The sequence below is a fragment of the Oncorhynchus mykiss genome, chromosome 1 (genome assembly GCF_013265735.2).
Source record: "Oncorhynchus mykiss isolate Arlee chromosome 1, USDA_OmykA_1.1, whole genome shotgun sequence".
NCBI lineage: Eukaryota > Metazoa > Chordata > Actinopteri > Salmoniformes > Salmonidae > Oncorhynchus > Oncorhynchus mykiss.
The window spans coordinates 41,132,316-41,156,407 of NC_048565.1; the positions used below are offsets into that span (position 1 = coordinate 41,132,316).

A 24,092-nucleotide genomic window follows, 5' to 3' on the forward strand; every position below is an offset into this window, starting at 1 on the left:
AGTGAAGGAAAAGCAGCCAACAAGTGCTCAGCATATGTGGGAACTCCTTCAAGAATGTTGGAAAAGCATTCCAGGTGAATCTGGTTGAGAGAATTCCAAGAGTTTGCAAAGCCTTAGTCAAAGCAAAGGATGGCTATTTTGAAGAATCTCAAATATATTTGAGATAACTTTTGGTTACTATATGATTCCATTTGTGTTATTTCATAGTTATGTCTTCACTATTATTAAACAATCTAGAAAATAGTAAAAATAAAGTAAAACCCTTGAATGAGTAAGTGTGTCCAAACTTTTGACTGGTACTGTATATACACACACACGCGTTCTTTTACGACTTATTCTGTGAGCACTCATCCTAATAAATAGTCACACGTTCAACATATAAAGAACAAAATCAACATATTTATATATCTAAGGAATGATTTCCTATCCAAATTCAATTACAATTTGGCCAAACCCCACCCTGTCAACCATGCTTTTAGTGATTCACATCTATACAGCAATTTGATTAAGAACTATCTTTCATTCTATCAAATTTGAGAGGCATGAGCGGAGAAATGGTTCATTAAAAAAATTCAAACTAAACATTAAAGTAGTAACAATGCTGTGGTCGGGAGGATGTGCTCGACCGTAACCCTATCTTTTCCTGTGTCGTATCAAGTCAGGCTTAAAAATCTGCTTTTTTGTTGTATCAAGTCAGGCTCAAGTCAGCTTTAGAGAACAGAACAGCCTATGGAGAAAGGGTGAGACCCCTTCAGTCTCTGACAAACAGAGGAAGACAGACAGCAAGTGAGGGAGGGAGGGAACCTCTGCGCTGGACACAACCTACTATAGGTACAGTGCCTTCAGAAAGTATTCACACCACTATTTCTTTGTTAGAGTCTGAATTTAAAATGGATTACATTTAGATTTTTATGGTCAATGGCATACATACAATACTCCATAATGTCAGAGTGGAATTATGTTTTCCTGAATTCTTAGAAATGAAATAAATATGAAAAGCTGAAATGTCTTGAGTCAATAAGTATTCAACCCCTATGTTATGGCAAGCCTTAACCAGTTCAGAAGTAAAATGTGCTTAACAAGGCACTAAAGTATAACTGCAAAAAAATGTGGCAAAGCAATTAACTGTTTATCTGGGGCAAATCCAATACAACACATTACTGAGTAACACTCCATATTTTCAAGCAGAGTGGTGGCTGCATCATGTTATGGGTATGTTTGTAATCGTTAAGGACTGGGGAGTTGTTCATGATAAAAATAAACAGAATGGCGCTAAGCATAGGCAAAATCCTAGAGAAAAACCTGGTTCAGTCTGCTTTCCACAATAACCTAAAACACAAGGCCAAATCTACACTGGAGTTGCTTACCAAGAAGACAGTGAATGTTCCTGAGTAGCAGAGTTACAGTTTTGACTTAAAGCTGCTTGAAAATCTATGGCATGACTTGAAAATTGTTTAGTAATGATCAACAACCAATTTGACTGAGCTTGAACCTTTTTGAAAAGGATAATGGGAAAATGTTGCACAATCCAGGTGTGCAAAGCTCTTAGAGACAGCTGTAATTGCTGCCAAAGGTGATTATAACATCTATTGACTCCGGGGTGTGAATACTTATGCAAATTAGATATTTATGTATTTTCAATAAATTTGCAAAAATGTTAAGAACCTTTATTTCACTTTGTCATTATGGGGTTTTGTGTGTAGCTGGTTGAAAAATAAATGATATTCAATCCATTTTGAATTCAGGATGTAACAACTAAATGTTGAATAAGTAAAAGGGTATGAATACTTTTTGAGGGCACTGTAGGGTGGTCTGATCTGTGTCGTAGTGGCTCTAGTCGGAGTCTGAGCTGTCAGCCGTGGGCTGTCTAAGAGCCTCCTCTAGGGGTGCCAGTGTGCCGTCCCTCCTCACCCCCATTGGTCTGATCAGCTGCTGCCTGTGGAGCACAAAAACAGACACAAACAACATCACAACTGGGTCGTATTCACTAGGCAACAAACTGAAACAGCCCGGGACTACCTGAACGTGTCCAATAAGAAACACTTGTTTTCATTTTCCATTTCAAAATGAATTCGACCCTGGTCTGGAGAACCGTGTTTGATGGTGATTAGAAACCACGGTTGGGCTCAACTTGAATTGAAGGCAGTAATTCAGGAAGCAAACAAAAATTTGAATTCAATAATTGAAAGGTCATTTATTTTCAATGACTTATCAATAAACTGAAAAGTAGAAGCTATTTCAAAACATTTTACATTTTAAATTCAAATCACTTCCTGAATTTACTATATTCTATTCAAATTGAGCACAACCCCTGTTAGAAACAAGAATATTACTTTGTGATATTCACAACAGTTTGGAAATCACAGCAGGAGAAAACAAATATTCACCAACAAAGACTAGGGGGAGTGCAGAGGAAAACAAACATGTTACAAACCATAAGATGTCTCACAGTCACTCAAGGTTGAGAAGAGGATGCAGCCCAGAAGGATGCTCGTCAAGCACTAGAAGGGCGCATTTGCCGATGTACTGTTAGCTTATAATGTTTACTTTGCTACCGGTAGAAATGTAGTAAAGTTGGCTAAACATAGTGGTAAGTAGAACTAATATACTTTTTTCTCCAACCAGCAAAGCTGCGAAGTTAGCTAACATTATCCCATTTCAATGTTTTTAACCTCTTAAGTCAACCCACTACTTTTTCGAACATTCTGTTAAAAATCGCGCAACATTTCAGCGTCCTGCTACTCATGCCAGAAATATAGTATATGCATATGATTAGTATGTGTGGATAGAAAACACTCTGAAGTTTCTAAAACTGGTTAAATAATGTCTGTGACTATAACAGAACATGAACAGCAAGCGAAATCCCAAGAAAAACCTGGTCACAAAGACCACAGAAAAGTATTAATCCGCCAGTCTCTGAATTGTTTATTGCAAGCAAAAATATATAGCCGGGGGCTTGCAGTTCCTACAACTTCCACACGATGTCGCCAAAAATCCTTTGTGTAATGACAAATAGATCCTTCATTTCGTCCAGCATACAGGAAAAGATTTTTGGAAGAGAGAAAAAGGACAACGTTTTCTTGAGTAGCTGCTATTGAATACAGATCGCCCAGTGATCAATTTGATCGATTATTAACGTTTACAAATACCTAAAGTTGGGTTAGAAAAGTAGTTTGAAGTGTTTTGTCAAAGAACATAGGCAACTTATATAATTTTAAAAAATGACGTTGCGTTTTGGAAGGGAGCTTTTTCCTGAACCAGACAGGCTATACAAATGGATATTTTGGGCATACATGGACGGATTTAATCGGGAAAAATACCCAATTGTGATGTTTATGGAACATATAGGAGTGCCAACAAAGAATATCATCAAAGGTAATGAATGTTTTATATTTTATTTCTGTGTTTTGTGTAGCGCCGGCTACGCTATTTCTTCTGTTTACGTCCCCTTCAGGTATATTGGGGTGTTGCATGCTATCAGATAATAGCTTCTCATGCTTTCGCCGAAAAGCATTTTAAAAACCTGACTTGTTGGCTAGATTCACAACGAGTGTAGCTTTAATTCAATACCCTGCATGTGTGTTTTAATGAACGTTTGAGTTTTGACGAGTACATTTAGCGTAGCGCATTTGCATTTCCAGGTGTCTAGATGAGACGTCTGCGTCTCAGGTGGGAGTAAGAGTGTTTAATCACAAATTGTCTATCTAGCTAATAACTGATCATGTCAATATGGCTAGTTAACATGCTAACTTTCAGGGGATAAACTAGATGTTTATTTTAGCTTGCCATCTATAGTGGTGCTGACAGTAGTCTTGACTGACAACTACCAGGATGAGGACTTGTCGATGTCAAGGTCTTTCCAAAAGGTCAGATCTCTTATGAAACAAGCTAAATGGCACGTTTGCTTAGCTAGCGAGCTCCATGCCAAATGGATAGGCTACCCTCACGTATCTGAAAAATAATTGATCAATTGATGTTTACTGATCATGAAAAGCATTCCGTTAATTGCTGTATAAATGATGGTAGAGATAAATGTGGAATAATCGAAAATGTATAGTTCTGACTGTGCTCTTCAAGAGGTGTTGACATTAAAACCAAACAGTTATAACATTTATTAAAAAATCTCTTAAAAACGGCATGCAGTGGTCAATGGTTTTAGCGGAGCTGGGGGTCTCCTTGCCCCACAGCAGCCAAACCGAACACTCTACACTGTATTGTAACGTTTTATTGATAACAACCTGTAATGGAACCGAACAAGAAGCATATAGAACATTTGTTATTTAAGCAGAGGCTTAGTCCCAGTGTATGGATTCAGAAATCTTCCCCTTCAACATTTGACACAATAGTGTACAACGCCCACATGTTTCATTTGGTAGACAAATATGTTGCTGCCACAATCCACATGTGCTGCTTTGAACCTCAAAACCCTTTGTGTCATGCATTCTACACCTTCTAAAGAGGACCGTTGTTGAGTGGTGGTGGCACTTCTTTTTTTCTTACATCTGGCGCTCAAGAACCCTGGCTGACGACCCGTCCCCCCCTTCATTCACTCAAACACATGTGAACACACACACAAACTCTTATTGTTGGTCATCTCCCTTTCCACGCTCTCCTCTCCTCTGTGGGTCAGTTTAATTACAGGATCAGTGCTCTGTGTAATCTCCTCAAAGCCACACCAGGCCCTCTATCCTAATCCAATTATATCTGCACTGTGTGCCACCAGCTCCCTCTCAGATGTGTTATCACAGAATTAGCCAATCAAAGTCTTAAAACCATGGCTACATTTGCATTCATTTGCACAATTCAAACACAAATTAACATATAACTCCTCATTCCTGGTTCCTCCCCCCAAAAAAGAGTAAAGCTCTGGAGGAGGACTATGATAAAGAAGACTTGGAGGTGAGCCATGTAATATGATTGTGCGGTATGAATACGGCACAAAGGAAATTTGAAGATCTTATCTCATGTCCTTTCAGTGAAAAGCACTAAATCATTTGTTTTATAAAAAAAAAAGATACGTAAGCTGGGGTGAGTTCTGACGACTACGCACAACCATGTTTCACGGTGCCACATCCTCTATCAAATGTGTAATGAAACCATCAACAATAACCAAGACCAAAAAATATTAGAAACACTTGCTCTTTCCGTGACATAGACTGACCAGGTGAATGCTATGTTAAATCACCTGTCAAATCCACTTCAATCAATGTAGATGAAGGGGAGGAAACAGGTAAAAGAAGGATTTTTAGTGAGACATTGATTGTGTACTGTATATGGCAGGCTATGGCGGAAAGATGGCAGGTTAACGGTTATGGGGTCAGTGTTGTTGACAGATACGTTTTTGAGGTTTAGCCTCCTTCAGGACACTTCAGTATCTCCAGATAGAGAGTGCCATTCAGCCATCCACCTGTCCCAAGCCAATCCCAATCACATCAACCAGAGATGGGCTTTATAAAGATAAAATAAGTTCTAACAGGGTGAAAAACAAGATAATGAGTCTAGAGAAGAAGAAAAAAACACCCACTCACTGACAACACTCCTACATTGTAGTCCGTTCTACCAATTAATCCCATGGTGCATCCTGTCCTGTTCCCCACTCTGCAGGATCTGAGGACCCAGGCAAGCAGATATGGTTTGTGTAGGGGGTCAGATTCAGAGCATGTGCTAATTGGAGGAGCAGGTAAGCTGCGAGGGGAAGCACATTCTTGCAGGGCCCTGAGCCATCTCCTGAGAGCCCATCGTGGCATGTTGGATAGGAAGGGCAGCAGCTGGTGACTGTGGTTGCAGCAGCTGGTGACTGTGGTTGCATCACAAATGGCACCCTATTCCCTATATAGTCCCAGCTCTGGTGAAAAGTACTGCACTATATAGGGAATAGGGTGCCATTTGGGATAAAAACCTGTGTCATCACCCTCTCCCTTTCGCCATGTCTACTTGACACCGACCGACACAGCAGAATAGAGAGCTGGAGGGATACAGAAGGAGGAGGATCTGGCTTCAGAGGAAAGGAATCAGCCTCTTGTAGACAGGCACACGCGTCTCATTATGACTCAACCCCCTCTCTGTGGCTGAACAATGACAACGTCAGCTTTTCTTGTGTCTGTAAACATAGTCACCCCTCCACCCCAAAACGAATGCCTCTTCTTTCTAATTGTGCCTATGTCTCAGTCCTACTCCCCTGTCAGTTAGCGTACAATGTTTGGCTCGTGGGCTGAATGAGGAGAAAGGTGACTAAAGGGAAGTAGACATGTTATTAAAAACCCTGACATAAAGTACCACATAAAGGAGTAGAAAGGAGCCGAGGGCTTCCGACCCCACTGTGTGGGCCAATTAGGACGCTAATTAATGGCGTTCTGGTAATGATGCAGCAGCGGCACGCCAACAGCGGCAGCTTCCATTGACTCCAGCTGAATGCAGCGGCAGCCGAGGTGGTATGGCCGGAGCCTAATTGAGCACCGGGGCTAACGGCAGGAGATTCTTCCTCAAATGAACTGGTTGGCAGGGAGCGCGCTCAGTGTTACTCAGCCTCGCATCCACATCATTCTCTGAGTAGCGCTAGGTTCTGCTTGCTAAGGAAAGGCCAGTATGAATGAAGACAGCAGACGTTCAGGTTCAGGGGGACAAATAATAAGCCATAGGGAATCATTCAAACAGGATACAAAGCTATATAATTCAGAAAGGTTAATAATCTGGCATTGAGGGTTACAATGAATAGAAACACTGCTGGCAAACACAGTTGTTGTTGCATTCATACATGATGAGGCTGTGTGGTGGTTGGTTTACCTTGACAACTTGTCAAACATGTTGACCAATTTCTGGGCCTCGTACTCTTTCTGCTCCTCAGTCATGTCTTCGATGGGGTTAGGCATGGGCTCCTCCACGTGACCCGTGATGGGGTTGATGCTGAGACAGACAGAGATAGGACAGAGAGAAGACGTAATGTGTGTAACATTTATTTAACTAGGGAAGTCAGTTAAGAACAAATTCTTATTTACAATGACACCCTAATAATGATGGTGAAAATGACCCAATGCTTGACTGTCCTGAATGTTTGGCTAGAACGCAGGGCTGTTCAATTCTGGAAGGCCAAAACATTTCTGTTTTTTATTAATACCTGGTAGATAATGGCAGTCACCTGGTGTCACAGGTCTGAATAAGTCCCTTGTCACAGGTCTGAATTAAGTCCCTTTTAAGAAGGAGAGGGTGAAAGCCAGAAGTGTTTCGGCACTCCAGAACCAACATCGAACAGCCCTGGCCACTAGAGTGGCACTTAAGTGGTGTCACGTAAAAGTGATTGATGAAACACCCCTTGGCCCAATAGATTCTGTTGTAGTTAAATAAATGTTGTGGCACTCCCATGATACACCCTAAAGCCAACACAACATTTAATCCAAACATTTAGTAATTCAAAGCAAGGCATGTGTGTCTATGGTCATGTATTCAAAGCTTCTGCCTACTCACAAAGGTTTAGCCGATTTGTACTCTTCGGTGTCAGAGTCTTCGTCGTCTGAGTACAGAGTCTCTCCTCGCCCCCCTGCCAGCAGGCCTCGAGCCACCAGGAGTCCTGCTGCATTACCATACCCAGTGTACTTCAACAGGTGGTCCACTGGAGGATTAGAGGGGGAGAAATAAGAACAACACCATGGACAACTGTACTTTATGTAGGGATGGGGGTTTGAAATCATTTCACTGTTCGAATAGTATCATACATTTTTGTTGGATATTCGAAAAACTGTTTAAAGACAGACATAACAAGGATATTTTTGTATTCGATTTAGATTTAAGACCCCTTGAAGTATATAAAAATAGAGTTTCAAACATTTTACTTGGCCTTACTGACATTAGCCCATAGAAACACATTCACTACATGGAACAACAGAACAAAATTCCTTTTGATTTTTTGGGGTTGGACTGAAGTGTCTGTGAATTCAGACCCCTCAACTTTTCCATTTTTTTTTGCCAAACTGAGCAATCAGCGGAGAAGGGCCTTAGTCAGGGAGGTGACCAATAACCCAATGATCACTGACAGAGCTTCAGAGTTCTTCTGTGGAGATGGGAGAACCTTCCAGAAGGATAGAAATCTCTGCAACCCACCACCAAATGAGGCCTTTATGGTAGCAGCCAGATGGAAGCCACTTTCAGTAAAAAGGCACGACAGACCACTTGGAGTTTGCCAAAAGGCACCTAAAGGACTCTCAGACCATGAGAAAAAACATTCTCTGGTCTGATGAAACCAAGATTGAACTCTTTGGCCTGAATGCCAAGCATCACATCTGGAGGAAACTTGGCACCATCCCTAAGGTGAAGCATAGTGGTGGCATCATCATCATATTGTAGGGATGTTTTTTAGCATCAGGGACTGGGATACTAGTCAGGAACGAGAAAAGATGAACAGAGTAAAGTACAGAGAGAGATCCTTGATGAAAACCTGCTCCAGAGTGCTCAGGACCTCAGACTGGGGCAAAGGTTCACATTCCAATAGGAAAATGACCCTAAGCACACAGCCAAGACAACACAGGAGTGGCTTCGGGACAAGTCTCTGAATGTCCTTGAGTGGCCCTGCCCGAGTCCGGACTTGAATCTGATCGAACATCTCTGGAAAGACCTGGAAATAGCTGTGCAGCGACAATCCCCATCCAACCTGACAGAGCTTGAGAGGATCTGCAGAGAAGAATGGGAGACTCCCCAAATATAGGTGTGCCAAGCTTGTAGTGTCATACCCAAGAAGACTCAAGGCTGAAATCACTGCCAAAGGGGCTTCAACAAAAAGTAAAGGATCTGAATACATATGCAAATGTGATATTTCCGTTTTGATTTTGAATACATTTGCAAATAAATCTGTTTTTGCTTTGTCATTATGGGGTATTGTGTGTAGATTGAGCTGGGAAAAAAACAATCTAATCCATTTTAGAATAAGGCTGTAACGTAACAAAATGTGGGGAAAAAATCAAAGGGTCTGAATACTTTCTAAATTGCCTGTACATCTGAGAGATAAGAAAGATCAGGAAAAATGTGTTATTATTGTTTTTTTTACATGTCTGTAACCCCTTATTTCTGTCACCAGACAGTCTCCACAGTACCAGTCAAAAGTTAGAACACCTACTCATTCAAGGGTTTTTCTTTATTTTTACTATTTTTTACATTGTAGAATAATGTTGAAGACATTAAAACAATGAAAAAACACATGGAATAATGTAGTAACCAAAAAATATTGGATTAGATTTGAGATTATTCAAAGTAGCCACTCGTTGCCTTGATGACAGCTTTGCACACTCTTGGCATTCTCTCAACCAGCTTCACCTGGAACACTTTTCCAACAGTTTTGAAGGAGTTCCCACATGTGCTGAGCACTTGTTGGCTGCTTTTCCTTTACTCTGCGGTCCAACTCATCCCAAACCATCTCAATTGGGTTGAGGTCGGGTGATTGTGGAGGCCAGGTCATCTGATACAGCACTCCATCCCTCTCCTTCTTGGTCAAATAGCCCTTATCGGGTCATTGTTCTGTTGAAAAACAAATGAGAGTGGGACTAAGCACAAACCAGATGGAATGGCATCTTGCTGCAGAATGCTGTGGTAGTCATGCTGGTTAAGTGTGAATTGAATTCTAAATAAATCACAGACAATGTCACCAGAAAAGCACCTCTACACAATCACTCCTCCATGCTTCACGGTGGGAACCACACATGGAGATCATCCATTCACCTAATCTGCGTCTCACAAAGAGACAGCGGTTTGAACCAAAAATCTACAATTTTGACTCCAGACCAAAAGGACAGATTTCCAACGGTCTAATGTCCATTGCTCGTGTTTCTTGGCCCAAGCAAGTCACTTCTTATTGGTGTCCTTTAGTAGTGGTTTCTTTGCAGCAATTCGACCATGAAGGCCTGATTCACACAGTCTCCTCTGAACAGTTGGTGTTGAGATGTGTCTGTTACTTGAACTCTGAAGCATTTATTTGGGCTGCAATTTCTGAGGCTGGACACTCTAATGAACTTATCCTCTGCAGCAGAGGTAACTCTGGGTCTTCCTTTCCTGTGGTCGGTCCTCATGAGAGCCAGTTTCATCATAGCACTTGATGGTTTTTGCAACTGCACTTGAAGAAACACAAAGTTCTTGAAATGTTCCGTATTGACTGACCTTCATGTCTTAAAGTAATGATGGACTGTCATTTCTCTTTGCTTATTTGTGCACGACCGGCTCAAAATCGGTTAATTTGAAATTGTGTTTTTTTTGTTATACATTGGATAAAAGTAGAGACTCAGAGCTACAAAATTGTATATCATACATAGAGGTCGACCGATTAATCGGAATGGCCAATTAATAAAGTTTTCATAACAATCGGAAATCTGTATTTTTGGACACCGATTTTGACAAAAGCGCATTTGCGAAAAAAGCACAATCGTTGCACGACTGTACCTAACCATAAACACCAATGCCTTTCTTAAAATCAATACACAGAAGTATATTTTTTTTAAACCTGCATATTTAGCTAAAAGAAATCCAGGTTAGCAGGCAATATTAACTAGGTGAAATTGTGTCACTTCTCTTGCGTTCATTGCACGCAGTCAGGGTATATGCAACAGTTTGGGCCGCCTGGCTCATTGCGAACTAATTTGCCAGTTTTACGTAATTATGACATAACGTTGAAGGTTGTACAATGTAACAAGAATATTTAGACTTAGGGATGCCACCCGTTAGATAAAATACCGAACGGTTCCGTATTTCACTGAAATAATAAACGTTTTGTTTTCGAAATGATAGTTCCCGGATTCGACCATATTAATGACCAAAGGCTCGTATTTCTGTGTTATTATGTTATAATTAAGTCTGATTTGATATTTGATAGAGCAGTCTGACTGAGCGATGGTAGGCAGCAGCAGGCTTGTAAGCATTCATTCAAACAGCACTTTCGTGCGTTTTGACAGCAGCTCTTCGCAAGCACAACACTGTTTATGACTTCAAGCCTATCAGCCTAATGGCTGGTGTAACCGATGTCAAATGGCTAGCTAGTTAGCGGGGTGCGCGGTAATAGCGTTTCAAACGTCACTCGCTCTGAGACTTGGACTAGTTATTCCCCTTGCTCTGCAAGGGCCGCGGCTTTTTTGGATCGATGCGTAACGCTGCTTCGAGTGTGGCTGTTGTCGATGTGTTCCTGGTTCGAGCCCAGGTAGGCGCGAGGAGAGGGACAGAAGCTATACTGCAATACTAAAGTGCCTATAAGAACATCCAATAGTCAAAGGTTAATGAAATACAAATGGTATAGAGAGAAATAGTCCTATAAATACTATATTAAATCCAACCTAAAACCTCTTACCTTGGAATATTGAAGTCTCATGTTAAAAGGAACCACCAACTTTCATATGTTCTCATGTTCTGAGCAAGGAACTCATGGCACATATTGCACTTTTACTTCTCCAACACTTTGTTTTTGCATTATTTAAACCAAATTGAACATGTTTCATTATTTATTTGAGGCTAAATGGATTTGTATTGATGTATTATATTAAGTTAAAATAAGTGTTCATTCAGTATTGTTGTAATTGTCATTATTACAAATAAAAAATTAACAGGTATCGGCTTTTTTTTGGTCCTCCAATAATCGGTATCGCCGTTGAAAAATCATACTCGGTCGACCTCTAATCATACACTACAGTTGAAGAACAATGGGAAAGTTATTCTGCTTTGAAAGTTGATTAACTTTTAAATTAACTTTTGAGAAAATGGCCTTTGAATGTTTTGGTCCTACTATTGGAGAACCTTTCTTTGTCTACACCCATTTAGCATCGTTCACACCCTCTTAAGCTTTTGCCTCACCCATCTCTTTAAGGGTGGATCCGAATGTACTAACAACAGCAGTCAAGAATCCAAGCTAACTTGCTAGTTACTTCCAGACATCTGTGAGAGAGAACAGTGAGAGAGAACAGCTCACTGAACATTATTCACCCTAGCAGTGCTGGTTAGGCTGTTATGTTATCCAGAGCGTTGGTGACTACAACTGTGCTGTCAGATTGTCCGTTCTTAAATTCAGACCGTTTCGCGTTGATCCGGACATTCTGACCTCACAACAGAGGTCAAGCACCCAAGCTAACTGGCTAACATTGGCTAGCTTGCGAGCTACTTCCAGACACATAACGAGAGAACATCCCACTCTGACCATTTTACTCACCCTAGCAGAGCTGGTTAGGCTGTTTTCATGTTATCCAGAGCGTTGGTGACTGTCACTGTGCTGCTGGCAACAATTTAACTACACTTTTTTGCTGACGTTTACTGACACCGGCCAATTTCAACGGGTGTTGAGCATTTGTAAATTCATCAGATATTCAGCACTCTCTGCCACACTCAGACTAGAGTGCTCTGAAATCAGAGTAGATGGCCAGACTGAATTTACGAACACACCCGAAATAGTTACTTGCATAGTGAAGTATTTTATTAAGACGTGTAGCTAGCAAGCTAGCTTGGTAAACAATGAACCATAATCCCTACTCATGACGTTATTACCCTGCATGAATCTGCAGGTAGTTAACCAACCACGTTCAATGTTAGCTAGCTAACATTAGTCTATAGGGGCGGCAGGGTAGCCTAGTGGTTAGCCTAGTGGTTAGAGCGTTGGACTAGTAACCGGAAGGTTGCGAGTTCAAACCCCCGAGCTGACAAGGTACAAATCTGTCGTTCTGCCGCTGAACAGGCAGTTAACCCACTGTTCCCAGGCCGTCATTGAAAATAAGAATTTGTTCTTAACTGACTTGCCTGGTTAAATAAAGGTAAAATAAATAAAATATAGCTAGCTAAGTAAATGGCTCTGAGATATGAATAATAAGGTCATACACGTAACATTAGCTAGCTATCGAGCCAGCCAGCTAACATTATATAACTAGCTAGGTAAACAATGAACCCTAATCGCAACTCATGGCGTCACTACCCTGCATGAATCTGTAGGTAGCTAACCAACCAAGTTCAATGTTAGCTAGCTAACATTAGGCTATAGCTAGCCAGAAAAATGTCTGTTAAAATTAGAAACGTGTAATGTCTGAAAACGTAGCTAGCTAGACTATCTTATCATTCATGGTTGGACGCGTCTCCTGTCAGATGCCATCGTTGCCCTGTTTTAAGATGTAATCCTGAGACAGGTATTTTCTCCATCTCCTTAGCTATCATACTCAAATTCCACTGACTTCAGTCCTCCAGAAAGTGGTGAGCAACACTTATGCAGTTTTAATACAAGATACATGTTTTTTTTTTTAAAGCCGCGTTAGACAGGATTACCTAGACATACTGACCAGCTCAAATAGATAAAAACATGCTATATGGCAGACCAATCCAAACGCATCTCTCGGCATGTCCAGCCCACTCATCTCAGCCAACCATGGCTAGTGGGAAGGTTGCTCACCTTTTCTTTGGCTAAACCAACTAGGCTCGTAAATTAACAATTGTATTAGTATTTACAGATGGCATACATGTTTGTTATTAAGGCACATGAAAGTTCACAAGTTCGAAAAGGCATTTCTGGCAAAAAAAAATGCATTTTGATTAAAAAAAAAATTTTAACGTTCAAACAACTCTCCTGTGAAATAGTGACCCACGACATATGCATAGTTTCCTGAAACGGATCACATGTGAGCTGTTCTTGCCATAATATGGACTTGGTCTTTTACCAAATAGTTATATCTTCTGTATACACCCCTACCTTGTCACAACACAACTGATTGGTTCAAATGCATTAAGGAAAGAAATTCCACAAATTAACAAGGCACATCTGTTAATTGAAATGCATTCCAGGTGACTGACTACCTTATGAAGCTGCTTGAAAGAATGCCAAGAGTGTGCAAAGCTGTCAAAGGCAAAGGGTGGCTACTTTGAACAATCTCAAATATATTTGGATTTGTTTAACACTTTTTTGGTTACTACATGATTCCATGTGATATTTCATAGTTTTGATGTCTTCACTATTATTCTACAATGTAGAAAATAGTAAAAATAAAGAAAACCCTTTAATGAGTAAGTGTGTCCAAACTTTTGACTGGTGCTGTATACTTCCATTAATTTTTTCAACTGGTACCAGGGGACATTCAGATGAGGCCTGTAGGCGTCCTAAAGCATAACAACTGACATGTACGTCTCACCTTCCCATAGAGTCATCATAATAGTTTATAGGCCAAACCGTTCGGACCCTACATACAATTTTGTGAGAAGACCAATTTGTGGGATGTCCATGGTCTGACAGACACCGCATCCGATGTAAAAACATAAACATCTCTAGCTTAAACTGACAGATTTGCATTTTTTTTATTATGCTAATTATATTTCCGCAGGGGCACAGACATCAACCTTGGGGGGGGGGGTGAAGAAGATATTTTTAGCTAGCCAGCCAGCTATTGCTAGCCAGGATAGCCAGCCATTGCTAGCCAGCCAGCTATTGCTAGCCAGGATAGCCAGCTATAGCTAGCCAGCCAGCGATAGCTAACCAGCCAGCGATAGCTAGCCAGGATAGCCAGCTATAGCTAGCCAGCCAGCGATAGCTAACCAGCCAGCGATAGCTAGCCAGCCAGCTATAGCTAGCCAGCCAGCTATTGCTAGCCAGCCAGCTATAGCTAGCCAGCCAGCTATTGCTAGCCAGCCAGCTATAGCTAGCCAGCCAGCTATAGCTAGCCAGCCAGCTATTGCTAGCCAGCTATTGCTAGCCAGGATAGCCAGCTATAGCTAGCCAGGATAGCCAGCTATCGCTAGCCAGGATAGCCAGCTATCGCTAGCCAGGATAGCCAACTATCGCTAGCCAGGATAGTCAACTATCGCTAGCCAGGATAATTGAGGCCACATGCTGCACTTTCTCCGCCACCCCATTCAGTTAAAACAACAGTTTTGCCTACAAGTGGAGTGAACCGTCACTCCACTTGCTACGCATTAAGCATCTTTGCCGCTTTGATTGGCCAACATAAACAACAAGCTACACATTTACGGTGTGCAAGTCATAAAACTATGACATTTGTCGTTTTCTTAAATTATTCATTTTAAAATGTCATGGTATATCCCTGTATGTAACATTAATATTTTAATTTAGAAAAAACCTTTTCAGTGTTAAAATAGGTCAATCATAATTATATATTCTTTATTCTGCAAAAATGAACACACACAAGTATTCGAATACTAACGTCCGTTCGGCTATTCGAATAACCGTGCACATCCCTATCATACAGACTGCCCAGTGTCTCTCTCTCTCACCACTCTCTTTGCAGAGGACGAAGAGGAACTCTGCAGCGCTCTGCTTCACGCCCATGTCCACGTGGGTCATGAGGCGCACCAGCTTGTTCCTAACGGTGGACCCTATCTCCGGCCTGACCTTGACCTCCTTCAGCGGGGGCAGCACCTGGAGACAAATACAGCCAACGGGGGCAGAGCCACAGTGAAAATTAACACTGTAGTACACTAGACTAGTGAACTGAGTGATCAGGCCAGCTAATGATCCATCTGCCACTGCTGGAGGATATGTTAGAAGAAAAGTAATCTAGACAGATTTTATAAGATATGTTGTAAGATATGTGAAATAAATACACAGAACAAAAATATAAATGCAACAATTTCACTGAGCTACAGTTCATATAAGGATATCAGTTAATTGAAATAAATTAATTAGGCCCTAATCTATGGATTTCACATGACTGGGAATACAGATATGCAACTGTTGGTCACATATACCTTTTAAAAAAAGGTAGGGACATGGATCAGGAAACCAGTCAGTATCTGGTGTGACCAACATTTGCCTCATGCAGCACGACACATCTCTTTCGCATAGAGTTGATCAGTCTGTTGATTGTGGCCCATGGAATGTTGTCACATTTCTCTTCAAAGGCTGTGCGAAGTTGCTGGATATTGGAGGGAACTGGAACATGATGTCATACACGTCGATCCAGAGCATCCCAAACAGGCTCAATGGGTGATATGTCTGATGAATATGCAGGCCATGGAAGAACTAGGACATTTACAGTTTCCAGGAATTATGTACAGATCCTTGTGACATGGAGCTGTGCATTATCATACTGAAATACTGTATGAGGTGATGGCAGTAGATGAATGGCACGACAATGGCCTCAGGATCTTGTATCGCTGTGCATTCAATTTGCCATTGATAAAATGCAATTGTGTTCGTTGTCCATAGCTTATGCCTGCCCATACCATAACCCCACCTCCACCATGGGGCGCTCTCTGTTCACAATATTGATATCAGCAAACAGCTCGCCCACATGACACCAAACACACTGTCTACCATCTGCCCGGTACAGTTGAAAACGGGATTCATCCAAGAAAAGCACACTTCACCAGCATGCCAGTGGCCATTGAAGGTGAGCATTTGCCCACTGAAGTCAGTTACGATGCCAAACTACAGTCAGGTCAAGACCCTGGTGAGGACGACGAGCAGACAGATGAGACAGTTTCTGAAAGTTTGTGCAAACCCACTTTTTAATCAGCTGTCCGGGTGGCTGGTCTCAGACGATCCCGCAGGTGAAGAAGCCGGATGTGGAGGTCCTGGCCTGGCTTGGTTATATGTGGTCTGCGGATGTGAGGTTGGACGTACTGCCAAATTCTAGAAAACCGCTATTCCCAAACTGGGGTATGCGCAATGCCGTCGGGGGTATGCCAAATAAAAATGTGATTCACATTTTCAAATAGTCCATTTAGATTTTCCAACGGGGCTATACATTTGGGTGATGTTTTTTTTTTCTCAAGCAGCCACGTTTCACTGCCAAAAATAAAATTAAACCATATAGTGTTCAGCGAAATAACAATGTCAAATACAGGTAGCCTAGTCAAATAATTAACATCCAATCACAGTAACCGTTACTCTCTCGCAGGAAATCCCCTAACTGTAAGTATGTAGCCAAACGGAGCTGCTGCTCATTCCGTTTGCTCGAAAATAGATAAATGGTTCAAAAAAAGTAAGGCCCGCGTCCATAGAGACACATACCAACTCTACTGGTAGTACTGCTACTACCAGCAGTACTACACCTGTCGACGACACAAGTTGTTTTGCTTCCACGAGCACATCCAATGCTAGCATCAGTAATTCTACATTTGTTGCTAGCCCAGCTAGCATGGACACTGACAGTTGTGAATCTGATACAGCTGAAGAGCTACTGCCCCCTTACCCGGGAAAGCACCAAACAGACAGAGACGTTGGACCATCGAAGAGGCGCAAATATGATGAGAACTACATTGATTTGGGGTTCACTTATATTGGGAGTAGTGCCTTGCCTCAGCCACAGTGCGTTATATGTGCAAAAGTACTATCTCACAACTCAATGACACCTTCACTCTTGCACAGACATTTAGAAGCAAAACATGTCAATTTGAAAAATGAGCCACGAGTTTGAGCGAGAATTAAGACGACTATCGAGTAGTAAGACATGTATAAAAGCAACACATACCATTAATAAGAAGGGGCTAGAAGCATCTTTTTGGTTAGCTACTGAGTGGCTATGACAGGCAAGCCCCATACTATTGTGCTGCCGCGAATATGGCTGGGACAATGCTGGGGGAAAAGGCACAAAAAAAACTATACAGACAATGACTTCATCAAACAACACTGTTTCACAGCACATCAGTGACATGGCAGGAGATGTTTTAAAACAATTACTGCTTTGCATACAAGCCAGTGAATTCTATGCGTTACAGCTGGATGAGTCAACAGACGTGGCGGGCCTGGCACAGCTCCTGGTACAGTTGAAGTCATACACCTTAGCCAAATGCATTTAAGCTCAGTTTTTCACAATTCCTGACATTTAATCCTAAAAATACCCTGTCTTAGGTCAGTTAGGATCACCACTTTATTTTAAGAATGTGAAATGTCAGAATAATAGTAGAGAATTATTTATTTCAGCTTTTATTTCTTTCATCACATTCCCAGTGGGTCAGAAGTTTACACACACTCAATTAGTATTTGGTAGCATTGCCTTTAAATTGTTTAACTTGGGCCAAATGTTTTGGGTAGCCTTCCACAATAAGTTGGGTGAATTTTGTCCCATTCCTCCTGACAGAGCTGATGTAACTGAGTCAGGTTTGTAGGTCTCCTTGCTCCAGCTTTAACTTCCTGACTGATGTCTTGAGATGTTGCTTCAATATATCCACATCATTTTCTATTTTGTGAAGTGTACCAGTTCCTCTTGCAGCAAAGCTCCCCCACAACATGATGCTGCCACCCCTGTGCTTCAAGGTTGGGATGGTGTTCTGCGGCTTGCAAGTCTCCCCCTTTTTCCTCAAAACATAACGATGGTCATTATGGCCAAACAGTTCTATTTTTGTTTCATCAGACCAGAGGACATTTCTCCAAAAAGTACAATCTTTGTCCCCATGTGCAGTTGCAAACCGTACTCTGGCTTTTTTATGGTGGTTTTGGAACAGTGGCTTTACTGTGGATATAGATACTTTTGTACCCGTTCCCTCCAGTATCTTCACAAGGTCCTTTGCTGTTGTTCTGGGATTGATTTGCACTTTTTGCACCAACGTACGTTCATCTCTAGGAGACAGAGCGTGTCTCCTTCCTGAGCGGTATGACGGCTGCGTGGTCCTATGGTGTTTATACTTGCGTTCTATTGTTTGTACAGATGAACGTGGTACCTTCAGGCGTTAGGAAATTGCTACCAAGGATGAACCTGACTTGTGGAGGTCTACAATTTATTTTCTGAGGTCTTGGCTGATTTCTTTTGATTTTCCCATGATGTCAAGCAAAGAGGCACTGAGTTTGAAGGTAGGTCTAGAAATACATCCACAGGTACACCTCCAATTGACTCAAATGATGTCAATTAGCCTATCAGAAGCTTTTAAAGCCATGACATTTTCTGAAATGTTCCAAGCTGTTTAAAGGCAGTCAACTTAGTGTATGTAAACTTCTGACCCACTGGAATTGTGATACAGTGAATTATAAGTGAAATAATCTGTCTGTAAACAATTGTTGGAAAAATTACTTGTGTCATGCACAAAGTAGATGTTCTTACCGACTTGCCAAAACTATAGTTTGTTAACAAGAAATATGTGGAGTGGTAGAAAAACTTGTTTTAATGACTCCAACCTAAGTGTATGTAAACCTCCGACTTCAACTGTACCTATGTGAGAGTGGATTCTCAGCCCTCACTAGCATGAAAACTAAATACAGGCACAGACTGTGTGTGGAAAATGATTTAAGGCTGAGACTCTCTCCAGTACAACATTGCAGAGTTATGTGCACCCTTTCAAGTACACCCTTCTATTTAACCTGTAGTGAGTTATTCACAATTTCTGATGAACAAATGAGGTTTTATATATAAGATGGCTAAATAAAGAGCAAAATTATTGATTATTATTATTTGTGCCCTGGTCCTTTAAGAGCTCCTTGTCACTTCCCACGAGCCGTGTTGTGACAAAAATTCACACTCATTCTTATGTTTAATAAAGGTATCGTGTGTGTGTGGCAGACTTACAATGATGGCAATAAAAAAACATTTGAGAGTGCGATGGAGGTTGTATGTTTGAAGGGGTACGGGACTATAAAAAGTTTGGGAACCACTGCTATAAAACAACGTTGGAGGCGGCTTATGGAGAAATGACATTACATTCTCTGGCAACAGCTCTGTTGGACATTCCTTCAGTCACCATGCCAATTGCACACTCCCTCAACTTTAGACATCTATGGCATTGAGTTGTGTGACTAAAGTGCACATTTTAGAGTGTCCTTTTATTGCCCTCAGCACAAGGTGCACCTGTGTAATGATCATGCTGTTTCTTGATAGCTTCTTGATATGCTACACCTGTCAGGTGGATGGATTATCTTGGCAAAGGAGAGGCGCTCACTAACAGGCATATAAACAAATTTGTGCAAAAAATCTGAGAGAAATATGCTTTTTGTGTGTATGGAACATTTCTGGGATCTTTTATTTCAGCTCATGAAACATGGAACCAACACTTTACATGTTGCATTTAGATGTTTGTTCTGTATATATGTATTTCACACTGATTAAGTAGTTTCACTAATTTTGAAGATCTTAATTTTGCATCACTTTTTATGTATTAGAATAGGATAGATTAGAACATGCCCTTAAAGTGTATGTTCAAGCTCAAGCCCCCTCTAGCTCCAGCACACTACCTGTGTCTTGATGTATCTGCGGATCTCCCTGTGGTACCTGGAACCCTCGGTCAGCAGGCTGAGCACTGGGGTCAGCCCCTCTTTGTAGTTGGCACCCTGCTTGGAATGAGACACACATGAGGCGAGTGACGACAGGCATACCCACAGAGGCACTGTAGCAGTTGGTTTGTGGACCATTAGCAAAATAACTATTCAGGAATGTATTAGTAATTCAATTTCTATGTTGTGTGGACAGCTTCTAATAGGATGGCCAGGATTTACGCATCATTTCATTGGCTTGTTCAGTAGAGACTGACGTTACTACATAAACAGCCATTTGAATTTCTGAATGGCCTCTAACAGTTAGATAGTCAGTTCCTTAAATGGTGGGTGAGAAGTCACTGGTGGACTGCATCATTGAGGTTAATTCTACTTTGGCTTGAAACATTGTTTTATTTAACTTGTTGGTCAAGAGGAAATGCAAAAGTGTTGGCATGGTTTGTAATAGCAGCCACGGAGATCAAGCAATCAGTTTGAAGAAAGATGCAGAATCGGCAAGTCTTGGTTTGTAGATAAGTGATTCTGTGCAGTCCAATATCTCAAACACACACAATGGGGTGAATCCTAACTTCCACTGAAGTCAAATTTTCACTTACACGTGCATTGATATCAGCGAGAGACATTTAAGTTATTTAACAGACGCTCTTTTCCAGAGCGGCTTACAGGAGCAATTAGGGTTAAGTGATTTGCACAAGGGCACAGACAGATTTTTACCAAGTCAGCTCGGGAATTTGAACCAGCAACCTTTCGGTTACTGGCCCAATGCTCTTAACCGCTAGGCTACCTGTCGCCTCAGTGAAAATGTAAGTGATTGTAAGTAAACATTTGACTTAAGTGGAAGGATTCGCCCAATGTCTCTGGTCCACTAGTTCTTACCTTGTCTATCCTCTTCTCCATAAAGTCCAGTAGCACCTGCACAGCGTCCATGTTCTTCCCGCTGTACTCCTCCTGGCCCCCCTGGACCGGCAAGTCAATCAGCACATCCAGACATGACACTGGCAGGTTACTCAGCAGGTTGATGGCATGGCTGGAGGAGAAGAAGGAAGACATGAGGAAAAAGGAGAAAGGACAGTGGTTAAGTCATTGGTTATAGCATGTAGGAAGGATTAACAAATAATAAATATGGTTTCGTTCTTAAGAATAGGCTACATGCATGTCATTGTTTTCTACCAATCATGAGACTTTTTAAAGACTACTTGTTTGTTAAAAGCACTTTCGTCTAGCATGACGATACGTTGGGTAGTTATCCCTCTTATTGTTGTGTTTGCGTCAAGACCACAAGGCATTCCATCAGTCTAAACAGACAAGGACCTAAGGTCAACTTTGGATTTTGGACAATGGGCTAACCCCGTGACCAGAGGGACACAACAACATAATCCATAGGACCACAGGGAGCATTATCAATCACTTTTACATGACACATTCTTTACATTCTCGCATGTCCTTCAAAAGAAAGCTTTGTAGTTAATTCACATCAATGAGATGTCCAGAAAAGACATACTGCCGTATGACTTCTAAAAACAGTCTTGGCTTAAAGTTGTAACTTTCACATGAGCTGGATGCTGTCACTGTTGACTAGAGAGTGATTATTGGATGGTGATTAATTAGCACAAACCAAACGATGAATGTGTACTTTCAGAATGCAGTTTTGCCCTGTTGTGTGGAGAGCAGTGAGGAGAAGGGTTGCCAACCTGTGTGCTTCCTCTGTTTTGTCCTCTGTCTGAGTCTTAAGCATCAATAGATGGCGCATGATGGCGGTGACAAGGCGGAGCTGGTGGTCACCACCCTATCAAATGAAGGATGGAAATCAAATCAAATTTTATTGGTCACATACACATATTTAGCAGATGTTATTGCGGGCGAAGAAAAATGCTTGTGTTCCTAGCTCCAACAGTGCAGTAGTATCTAACAATTCACAAAAATACACAAATCTAAAAGTAGAAGAATGGAATTAAGAAATATATAAATATTAGGATGAGCAATGTCGGAGTGGCATTGACTAAATACAGTAGAATAGAATACAGTATCAAATCAAAGTTTATTTGTCACGTGCGCAGAATACAACATTTCACCTTACAGTGAAATGCATACTTACAGATGCATACTTAGACTCAAACCAATAGTGCAAAAAAAGGTATTAGGTGAACAATAGGTAAGTAAATACAGTAGCGAGGCTATAAAAGTTGCGAGGCTACATACAGACACCGGTTAGTCAGGCTGATTGAGGTAATATGTACATGAATGTATAGTTAAAGTGACTATGCATATATGATAAACAGAGAGTAGCAGGTTAGGGGGGGTGTGAGTAAAGCAGTTTGTAAACATTATTAAAGTGGCCAGTGATTAATTGTCTATGTACACTGCTCAAAAAAATAAAGGGAACACTTAAACAACACAATGTAACTCCAAGTCAATCACACTTCTGTGAAATCAAACTGTCCACTTAGGAAGCAACACTGATTGACAATAAATTTCACATGCTGCTGTGCAAATGGAATAGACAACAGGTGGAAATTATAGGCAATTAGCAAGACACCCCCAATAAAGGAGTGGTTCTGCAGGTGGTGACCACAGACCACTTCTCAGTTCCTATACTTCCTGGCTGATGTTTTGATCACTTTTGAATGCTGGCGGTGCTTTCACTCTAGTGGTAGCACGAGACGGAGTCTACAACCCACACAGGTGGCTCAGGTAGTGCAGCTCATCCAGGATGGCACATCAATGCGAGCTGTGGCAAGAATGTTTGCTGTGTCCGTCAGCGTAGTGTCCAGAGCATGGAGGTGCTACCAGGAGACAGGCCAGTACATCAGGAGACGTGGAGGAGGCCGTAAGAGGGCAACAACCCAGCAGCAGGACCGCTACCTCCGCCTTTGTGCAAGGAGGGGCAGGAGGAGCACTGCCAGAGCCCTGCAAAATGACCTCCAGCAGGCCACAAATGTGCATGTGTCTGCTCAAACGGTCAGAAATAGACTCCACGAGGGTGGTATGAGGGACCGACGTCCACAGGTGGGGGTTGTGCTTACAGCCCAACACCGTGCAGGACATTTGGCATTTGCCAGAGAACACCAAGATTGACAAATTCGCCACTGGCGCCCTGTGCTCTTCACAGATGAAAGCAGGTTCACACTGAGCACGTGACAGACGTGACAGAGTCTGGAGACGCCGTGGAGAACGTTCTGCTGCCTGCAACATCCTCCAACATGACCGGTTTGGCGGTGGGTCAGTCATGGTGTGGGGTGGCATTTCTTTGGGGTGCCGCACAGCCCTCCATGTGCTCGCCAGAGGTAGCCTGACTGCCATTAGGTACCGAGATGAGATCCTCAGACCCCTTGTGAGACCATATGCTGGTGTGGTTGGCCCTGGGTTCCTCCTAATGCAAGACAATGCTAGACCTCATGTGGCTGGAGTGTGTCAGCAGTTCCTGCAAGAGGAAGGCATTGATGCTATGGACTGGCCGCCCGTTCCCCAGACCTGAATCCAATTGAGCACATCTGGGACATCATGTCTCGCTCTATCCACCAACGCCCCGTTGCACCACAGACTGTCCAGGAGTTGGCGGATGCTTTAGTCCTAGTCTGGGAGGAGATCCCTCAGGAGACCATCCGCCACCTCATCAGGAGCATGCCCAGGTGTTGTAGGGAGGTCATACAGGCACGTGGAGGCCACACACACTACTGAGCCTCATTTTGACTTGTTTTAAGGACATTCCATCAAAGTTGGATCAGCCTGTAGTGTGGTTTTCCACTTTAATTTTGAATGTGACTCCAAATCCAGACCTCCATGGGTTGATAAATTTGATTTCCATTGATAATTTTTGCGTGATTTTGTTCAACATTCAACTATGTAAAGAAAAAAGTATTTAATAAGAATATTTAATTCATTCAGATCTAGGATGTGTTATTTTAGTGTTCCCTTTATTTTTTTGAACAGTGTATATAGGGCAGTA

At 41.8% G+C, this 24,092-nt stretch overlaps 1 protein-coding gene across 2 annotated transcripts in view; it reads right to left on the reverse strand.

The window, feature by feature from the left end:
• Nucleotides 1-379: 379 nt before the first annotated feature.
• LOC110522809 (synembryn-B) overlaps nucleotides 380-24,092 on the reverse strand; it is a 28,135-nt gene continuing 4,422 nt past the window's right edge. The window contains exons 4-10 of one of the 2 annotated variants that reach the window (XM_021601279.2): nucleotides 21,838-21,932; nucleotides 21,023-21,173; nucleotides 20,108-20,203; nucleotides 15,217-15,361; nucleotides 7,462-7,606; nucleotides 6,784-6,903; nucleotides 380-1,936 (exon numbers count right to left, since the gene is read on the reverse strand). In XM_021601279.2, coding sequence (XP_021456954.1) covers nucleotides 1,834-1,936; nucleotides 6,784-6,903; nucleotides 7,462-7,606; nucleotides 15,217-15,361; nucleotides 20,108-20,203; nucleotides 21,023-21,173; nucleotides 21,838-21,932 — 855 coding nt within the window. In that variant the 3' untranslated portion in view covers nucleotides 380-1,833. Of the gene's footprint in view, nucleotides 1,937-6,783; nucleotides 6,904-7,461; nucleotides 7,607-15,216; nucleotides 15,362-20,107; nucleotides 20,207-21,022; nucleotides 21,174-21,837; nucleotides 21,933-24,092 lie in introns of both variants that reach the window. The other variant, XM_021601274.2, reaches the window with a different exon arrangement.